We start from the raw sequence: 9,841 nt of genomic DNA, 5'->3' as shown, positions 1-9,841 counted from the left end.
CATCTGTGGCGGTAGTTATTATGTCATGAAATGGTGGACAATCATCAGTTTGGAATCTTGTATGATGAAATCTAGGCAAAGTGAATACAAATGAATACTTCTAAGAAAAACAATTTGGAAATATGTCACGTCTACACCATCATATACAGACACTATATGCCCCTCTTTGGTAACTGTCTACAGCCATCCAACATCATTCGACGTCCCCCACACATTTAATTTGACTCACGGACATCATTAGTCGATAAAATAATTTGGACTTAATTAGTCATATTCACTGTAAATGTAGACATGCAACAGATCTACTTTACACTATGAGTGCTATTTTATTTGTCATTACAGGCCAATTATTATTTAAGTTGCATGAAAATGACCCTCCGATATTACATGTACACTTATATTTTACGTGCGACCTAACAACACTTAGTGATCAGTACTCCGACATGACTATATGAAGTGATGAATATTGAATACCAAAAGATATGTAAGCTTTAAACACATAAATCTTTGAAAAAATATTGCATCTGCTGTCAGTCAGTCTTGGATAACTGAATTATATTGCTACATGGTAATATATAAATGATTATGGCGTTGAAATTGAAGGGAAAAAGAAGGAGAAAGGCTATCTATGGTGGGACTTTAATTTGGATCCTGAAGCATGTATAAGATGATCATATTATTGTTGAATATCTATTAGGGGTACACCATGGTATCCACCTCTATCCAGTTAATTATAATCAGAGGGCCACAATAGGCCAGGGTGTAGCTACGTTGATCCAAGAGTGGCCACGCGAACACCCTTTAATGAAAAATTATATTGCGCGTATAAAAATAATAATGTGTACATATGTCAAAAACAATGTTACGTTTTAGAGATATATATTATATTAAAATTTTGAACACCCTTTAAAAAAAATTTCCATACGCCATAATAGGCACATGAAAATGACCCCTCACAAGACTAGATCTGCACATCACATTGATGGACAGGGACACCTCAAAAGGGCACTCCCCCTTAGCTTGTCCCAGCAATGAAAATAGTCTACCCTTGCCATGAGAGTTTTAAACATCAGTGGAGCCACTCCACTATTCTCTATAGGATATATGGAGTTATGGACTAAGTAGTAAGGACACTTCTTTTTTTCTTTTATATAATGATGATGTCATGCTTAACTTGTGCTCACCTCAATTTTTAACTAATTAGCATGGTATATGTATCTGTTACGTAGCATCACCAGCATAGATATCAGATAACTCTATTCACTTAAGATTCGACTAATTGAAAAATTGTCAATCATTTTGAATTCTGAATCTCTTATAATCTTCTTTTGATCACTTCATTCATGCCTAGGCGGCACATTATTGGAACTACACACTCCCCTCAGAGGTTACGGCAGAGTGATGAGTACTCATTCAATCTTAAGCATGTCTCAGATCAAATCCAACTAATGAAATTACCTTTGATATTCGCGGCAATCGGCCCCAAAACAAATACCAGACAAGCAAAAAAGAAAGACCCTATTGGAACTATGCATACACAGACATTGCCGCGCCACAGTACAGTTTTCCATGCATATTGGGGGCCATGGATTTTTCTGAAAGTGTTCCAAGTTAAACACAATACAAGAGCACACTTTTCCATGTGAAGAGAAGAGAGGAGGATCAACAACTTGTTTTTATTTTCTCCCTTTTTCTTTTCTCTTATTGTTGTTGCTTTTCTTTTGACGTGGAAGATCAAAAGCAAATGCTTAATATGGTCTCTCTCTTGCTTTAACTTTTGCAGCCCTCTCTTTAGGACTATTCCATCTTCTAATAAAGTTCAAATAACACACATATTTACATGGAGAATTGGTCCATTTCTTTTTTCTCTAGTAGGGCAATCAAGAAGAGAAAGGAATATATATAAAGCAAGTTTACCATATAATAAAAGATGAAAAAAGCTTCTGTGGTTGTTTCTTCCATGCAACCTATCCATACTACACAATTATATATTGATCATTCCTCACAAAAACATTGTAATGATATATTAATAATCATCATCTTTTACCACTGTGTTTGTTGCAGGCACATGTCTCCAACTCCAAGAAACTATACTGTACTGTAAGAAAAGAATCATAAATTTAGGACTTAGAAAATTAATTAATCCTTTTTTTACTATGCATAAGATACTCTACACGAAGTACGTACACAATTTGTATTTTTCTAGTCTAGTTCTAGTTTAATTATTTCATCTATTGCCAGAACAATAGCCCATGCAGAAAAAGTTATCACAGACATAAAAAAAGAGGATCACCACTACTTGTAATTTACTGGTTCACCCTTACATATAAATCTATGTAAGAGGGTTTGTGATGTCACTGTAGTCTTAGTTATGCAGGTTGGGAGATAACAGATTTCCAATAAATTTAATTAAGGTGTGTACGAACTGATTCGAACACCATGTTAGATCAAAAAAAGAACAAAAAGGATGTCATTATAGTGTGTTAGATGAAGATATTTCTGTTAGTGCTCAATCATGACACAAAGGAAATTGAAGTAATAGAATTTAAAACATGTACTATATACATGAGTTTCTATAATTAGCACAGACAGAGTAAAAGTTCTCCTATAGATGAGACTAATAACATACACAAAAAAAGATAAATTACAAGTTTGTTAATTATAACCGGTTAAATATATTCATAATGTAAAAAAAAATTACATAATTTGTTTTTAAAAGTTAAATTAATCTAAAATACTTAGATGGAAAGGCTCTTGTGCACCCTAAATTCTGCACATCATCAGACAGTAACTAGCTTGGTTAGCTAGCATATACAAAATCTATAATTCTCCCATTGTGTGATCATTAATCATTATCAATCTTGGGTCAACATTTACACTGTAATAGTGGCATGTATTGATTACATACATACACAACTTTTTCCTGTTTCTTTGAGTTATTTTATTTCCATGACAAAAATCTTTATATATCCATACTTATCATCATCATATCAGAAAATTGAGACCAACTCAGCCATTCGCTTCATGAATGATTTGAAAGTGCAATTTCATCACCTCTCACTTAAATTAAAGTGTCTTTTCCACTTAAAAGTTAAGGGTATTCTTGTCATAAGAGATAGTATCAACTTTACTTTTTCTCATATAATCTGAACTTTAAATTTCTGTTTTTTCATCCAACGGTTGTTTTTTAAAGTCAGTAGGGACCTGCTTTAGTTTCCTTCTTTTTTTTTTCTTTTTTTTTTATTTATTTACTTTGCTCAAATAAGTAATTCATTACTGCATATATACACTTAGTAGTTAAAGACATACCATTTAAATTAGGCTAAAAACTAACTTTGATTTTCTCTTTAATGTGTTCTACACTAAGAGATAAAAGGAAAAAGCAAAGAGTGCAAAAGGGGAGGATTAGCTTCTTCCTTGATCTTGAAGACTCACTTTCTTTCTTTTGAAGATGTTTGATTCTTTAAATTTATCTACACCTGAAGTTTCTCAGATTCCATCAACTTTTCCCTCCTTTTACACTAAATCCAGTGCCTCAAAGTCTCATAATAAGTCCCTTTGTTTCTACTTCAGGTCCTTCCAAATTCACTTTCCATGAAAAACTTCCAAGAAAATATGTTGCCACTCATTATTGTCACACTCCTTACTCTAGTGGGCACTTCCATTTCTTCTTCTTCATCCTTTTCTGTTAGTACTGATTTTCATGCCTTGGTGAGTCTAAAACAAGGCTTTGACTTCTCAAATCCTGCTTTGAGCTCATGGGATACTTCAAATCCTGGCTCAGTTTGTTCTTGGGTGGGAATCAAATGTTCCCACGGCCGAGTTATATCGATAAACTTATCCAATATGGACCTTTATGGTTCTGTATCCCCTGCTATTTCAAGCCTAGATAAGCTTGTAGAGCTCTCAATTGATGGTAACAACTTCACTGGTGAAATCAAGATTGAGAACATGAGTAGCCTTCAGTCTCTCAACATTTCAAACAACATGTTCAGTGGGAATCTTTATTGGAACTACTCAAGTTTCGCTAACTTGGAGACTCTTGATGCTTACAACAATAATTTTTCCTCTTTCCTGCCTGTTGGAGTAGTGAGCTTGGAGAAACTCAAGTACTTGGACTTGGGTGGCAATTATTTCTACGGAAGAATCCCGGAGAGTTATGGGGATTTGATTGGGTTGGAGTACTTGTCACTTGCTGGAAATGACTTGCATGGAAGAATCCCTAGAGCCTTAGGGAATCTCACCAACTTGAAAGAGATTTATTTGGGATATTACAATGTCTTTGTAGGTGGGATTCCTAAGGAATTTGGTAAGTTGGAGAATCTTGTTCACATGGATATTTCTAGTTGTGAATTAGATGGTCCAATTCCTCCTGAATTAGGGAACTTGAAACTGCTCAACACACTTTATCTGCATATCAATCTTCTCTCAGGTCCAATTCCAAGGGAACTAGGCAACCTCACTGGCTTAGTCAATCTTGATCTTTCAGCCAATGCACTTACAGGTGAAATCCCATTTGAGCTCATTAATCTCCAGCAGCTAAGGCTTTTCAACCTTTTCATGAACAAGTTACATGGTTCTATACCGGATTTCATCGCTGATTATCCCGAGCTGAAGATTCTTGGTCTCTGGAGGAACAACTTCACCGGCATAGTCCCGGAGATGTTAGGCCAAAATGAGAAGCTACAAGAGCTGGATTTGTCTTCAAACAAGCTCACTGGTACAATCCCTAAAGACTTGTGTGCCTCTAAGCAGCTCAGAATCTTGATTTTACTCAAGAATTTCCTCTTCGGTCCAATTCCAGAGGATTTAGGCACATGTTCAAGCCTTGTTAGGGTGAGATTGGGACAGAACTACTTGAATGGTAGCATCCCAAATGGATTCATTTACATGCCTGAGCTGAACTTAGTTGAGCTGCAGAACAACTACTTGTCTGGTACCTTATCAGAAAATAGTAACAGTTCTTCAAAGCCAGCAAAGTTAGGTCAGTTAAATTTATCAAACAATCAACTTTCAGGTTCTTTACCATCTTCCCTTTCCAATTTCTCTTCCCTTCAAATCCTTTCACTTGGAGGGAACCAATTCTCTGGTCCTATTCCTCCTTCTTTAGGTCAACTCTCACAAGCTCTAAAAATTGACCTGAGTCAGAACTATCTTTCTGGTGAAATTCCCTCTGAAGTAGGCAACTGTGTCCACTTGGCCTATCTAGACTTGAGCCAGAACAACTTCTCCGGCTCAATTCCACCTCGGATATCCGATATCCGAATCTTGAACTACTTGAACTTGTCTAGAAACCACTTGAATGACACCATACCAAAATCAATTGGCACCATGAGAAGTCTCACGACTGCTGATTTCTCATTCAATGATCTATCAGGCAAGCTGCCAGAATCAGGCCAATTTGCATACTTCAATGCTACTTCCTTTGCGGGCAATCCTCGACTCTGTGGTTCTTTATTGAACAACCCTTGCAATTTCACCCTGATCACTGATCCACCCGGAAAGTCACATGGAGATTTCAAGCTGATCTTCGCCCTCGGTTTGTTAATCTGTTCACTAGTCTTTGCAGCTGCAGCTATCATCAAGGCCAAGTCTTTCAAGAAAACAGGAGCGGATTCTTGGAAAATGACCGCATTCCAGAAGGTTGATTTCAGTGTTGCTAATGTCCTCGAATGTGTTAAAGATGGCAATGTGATAGGCAGGGGAGGAGCCGGGATTGTGTACCACGGGAAAATGCCAAATGGGGCTGAAATTGCAGTGAAAAAACTTCTTGGTTTCGGGAACAACAGCCATGATCATGGTTTCAGAGCGGAGATTAGGACACTAGGCAACATTCGACACAGGAACATCGTAAGACTAGTTGCTTTTTGTTCCAACAAGGAAACGAATCTCCTCGTGTACGAGTACATGAGGAACGGTAGCTTAGGAGAGGCATTGCACGGGAAAAAAGGCGGATTCCTGAGCTGGAATCTTCGGTACAAAATCTCTATGGAAGCTGCTAAAGGATTGTGCTACCTTCACCACGATTGTTCGCCATTGATCGTTCACAGAGACGTCAAATCCAACAACATTTTGCTGAATTCAAAATTTGAAGCTCATGTTGCTGATTTTGGTCTGGCTAAATTCTTGGTGGGTGGTGGTGCCTCAGAGTGCATGTCTGCTGTTGCTGGTTCCTACGGTTACATTGCCCCTGGTACGTTTCTTTATCTTCTAACAATTGAAATTAATAAAAATAAAAAATAAAAAAAAAATACGACTTGATACGACATGTCAAAATACACATTGCGTAGTCCTAGTTGGGGGTCGAAGAACAATTATAGTGTACAATCATATCTGTACCTTGGTTAGTTAATTTAGTTACATATATAGAAATTGATATTCTGACAGAGTCATGTTTGCATGGTCGTACAAACAAATGCCAACAACTCTAGGCCAGGGACAACTCACTTATAATACACAACAATTAGTCTTAGAAATTGTGGCGTCCTATTAAAAACAGTTCTTTAATATTTTGTCCTCCTTTTATTTCGAATTTCGAGTCTTAGATATAAAAACACAACGTCGTAAGGAAATTACTACCTGGTTGGGCTAAAGTGAAGCGGCCCAAAATCACCCGTGAATCAAGGCAGAGAGTGAAAGAAGTTTAGGGGTTTTGTGTTGTTGGAATTTTTTGGGTAATCGTAATCGTATCCAGGGCCACGTTTTACGAGATGGAGCAGTATAGAACTTAATTTCTGTGCCAGAGAAAGAGAGTTATAGTGGGGGCCCAATAGAAGATCAGTCTGCAAAAGTGAGTCAAAAATTCTGACTTGACTGATTCACATAGCACAGGGCCCCCTCGATTGTCGTGCTTGCCAACTCAACATGCACTTCTTTAAAAAAGGGATTCAATTCAACTCGTAGACATTAACTAGTAGACTATTAATATAGTATTAGTAATTAATATATAGTCGAAATATTTTAACTAGTCATCACGAGTCTTAGCTATATTATTGAGCTACATTTCGGACAAACTGATAATTTTTGGCTTTGACCATCTATTTTTCTTTTTCTTTCGGTTTCATTGATAACAGAAAAGACTTACACTAAAGGGGCGCTAGCGCTTGACTAATAAGATATCAAAGGGGCCTGAAAAAACGTAATAGGCTGCTACGACTAAAAAGACTATAAGTTTGATACTAAATTTCGGACACGCGCACTTTAAAAGTTTGGTTCCGCGTATATGATTGCTAATAGTACTTACTAAGTTATTTGTTGCTGCATGTCAATTTACCTTGATAGTATACACATAGCATATATTATTGTAAGTTGCGTACGTAATTAAGGAGGGCGAAGCGGTAATAGTGTGTGAAGTGTGAACAATGATAGAGCTGGAAATTTTTACTAACTAAAATTTGGATTTGGTTGCAGAATATGCATACACATTGAAAGTAGATGAAAAGAGCGACGTGTATAGCTTTGGTGTGGTTTTATTGGAGCTGATCACAGGGCGTCGTCCGGTGGGTGAATTTGGAGACGGAGTGGACATAGTGCAATGGTGCAAAAAAGTGACAAATTGTAAAAGAGAACAAGTGACACACATTGTGGATCCAAGGTTAACCACAGTGCCAGAAGATGAGGCAATGCATTTGTTCTTTATTGCGATGCTTTGCATTCAAGAAAATAGCATAGAACGTCCAACAATGAGGGAAGTCATTCAGATGTTGTCGGAGTTTCCCCGACAATCGCCTGAGTATCATCAACAACCATCGTCTTCGAAGGTTGTTTTTGAAAAGCTAAAGAGCCTTGAGGATGACCAAATTACTTGTCCTAAAATTAGGAAAGAACTTTTGGTTTAACCAATTTTCATTTTTATATATAATGGTCCTCTCTTGGCAATTGTGCTTTAATTTTAACCTCTTCTTGTTATTCTTTCTACTTGGTTAAGGATAGGGTTTTGTGACAAAGAGATCAAAGTAGGAATATATATGATTAGTAGTTATTTTGTAGTTGTCTTTGATTAATTCGTAGGGTTACGTTGGGGGTGTTTAATTTCTTGGCAAAGGCATGCAGGCAGGCCCAAGTTGGTTCTGAATATGAATGCTTTTTGTATCATATGGTTATAATATATACAAGTATATATTGTTCGTATGCTTAATGTTTTATTGTGTTGATGTTGTTACTTCAAAAGTTCAATACAAAAGTAATAAATCTCGTTTCCTTTTGTTGAAAATTTTGAGTGTTAGTAGATCGTCGTTACTAAATACCTAATGGTTTATATTGGTAGGGGTTCCTTCAAGCCCCCCATCATGACAATTGGTGATTTAGCCTAAATGATGGATATGGCGGGGAAAAAGAACGAGTGGTTAATACAATACGCTTGTCAAGAAAAAATGGAAGGCATAAGAACCCTCACTACTAAAAAAAAAAAAAAAGGAAAAAACCGACCATAAGTGGTCGGTTTTCCCCATTTTTTGCTCACAAAATTGACCAAAATTTTTGGTCAGAAAAGTAGCGGTAGCTTTTTAAAAACCGACCACGTGTGATCGGTTTTTTTAAAAATATATATTCATTTTTAAAATTCGTTATTTTTTTATTTAAATTGAAAAAATAAATTAGGAGAAAAAAAAATCGACCACCAGTGGTTGGTTTGTAATTTAATTGATTAATTAATTTATATAAAAAGGGACCACATGTGGTCGGTTTTTTTGTAAAAAAAAATCAAAAAAAGGGACCACATGTGGTCGGTTTTTTTAATAATTTTGTAAAAAAAAATATTAAAAATTTCCAAAATACAAACATTAAAAATCAAATTATTTACAATACAGCCCACCAATCATTTACAAATATTGAAAACCAAATACAATACCGTTCACCAATCATTTAATATACAATCAACCAACCACCATAAGAAAACAAACATTAAAAATTAAATTATTTACAAAATTTATCGAGGTTACAAATCCAAACTATAAAACATACAAAAGACTAAAAACTACAACTCATCATCCACATCTTCATTCTCAGCCTCACCCATTCTATTATCAATATTTCGTTGATATATCCAGCTATAATCAGGTTTCATCTACACAATCAATCACATTCAAATAATTAGTTCAAGTCACAAAAGTTCACATTTTAAATACCTACACCTAAATATTTTCATGTCACTAATTCACTTAACAAGTTACCAAACTAAACTTAATTCAAAATGAAAAGTTCACGTTTCAAGTACCTACACTTAAACATTTTGAAGTAACTAATTCACTTGTCAAGTGACCACAGTTTACTAAAATCAAAACGCAAGTTCACATTTCAAGTACCTAATTCAAAACAAAAGTCACTAATATATAATTCAAGTACCTAAACATTTTCAAGTTACCAACCTAAACTAAATTCAAAATGAAAAGTTCACATTTCAAGTACCTACACCTAAACATTTCAAGTCACTAATTCGCTTCAAAAGTTACCAAACTAAACTAAATTAAAAATGAAAAATTCACATTTCAAGTACCTACACCTAAACATTTCAAGTCACTAATTCACTTCACAAGTTACCAAACTAAACTTAATTCAAAATGAAAAGTTCACATTTCAAGTACCTACCGCTAAACATTTTCAAGTCACTTCACAAGTTACCAAACTAAACTAAATTCAAAATGAAAAGTTCACATTTCTAAGTCACTAACTCACTTCTCAGGTGACCACACTTAATTATATTGAAAACACAAGTTCACATTTCAAGTACCTACACTTAAACATTTTTAAGTCACTAACTCATTTCTCAAGTGAACACACTAAACTATATTCAAAACACAAGTCCAACTTTCAAGTAACTACACTTAAACATTTTGAAGTCACT

The 9,841-nt window shown here is 35.5% G+C and overlaps 1 protein-coding gene across 1 annotated transcript; it reads left to right on the top strand.

Annotated features, from left to right (window-relative positions):
* Positions 1-3,176: 3,176 nt before the first annotated feature.
* On the top strand, positions 3,177-8,130 carry LOC107839869 (leucine-rich repeat receptor-like serine/threonine-protein kinase BAM3). Its single transcript, XM_016683512.2, has 2 exons — positions 3,177-6,193; positions 7,411-8,130. Exons 1-2 carry the CDS (start codon positions 3,595-3,597, stop codon positions 7,836-7,838), a joined length of 3,027 nt encoding a protein of 1,008 aa, XP_016538998.1. The 5' UTR covers positions 3,177-3,594; the 3' UTR covers positions 7,839-8,130.
* Positions 8,131-9,841: the final 1,711 nt, after the last annotated feature.

Source organism: Capsicum annuum, chromosome 8, assembly GCF_002878395.1.
Source record: "Capsicum annuum cultivar UCD-10X-F1 chromosome 8, UCD10Xv1.1, whole genome shotgun sequence".
Classification (NCBI taxonomy): Eukaryota; Viridiplantae; Streptophyta; class Magnoliopsida; order Solanales; family Solanaceae; genus Capsicum; species Capsicum annuum.
The sequence above is the reverse complement of the archived record's forward strand: the minus strand, read 5'-3'. Positions and strand labels throughout refer to the sequence as shown.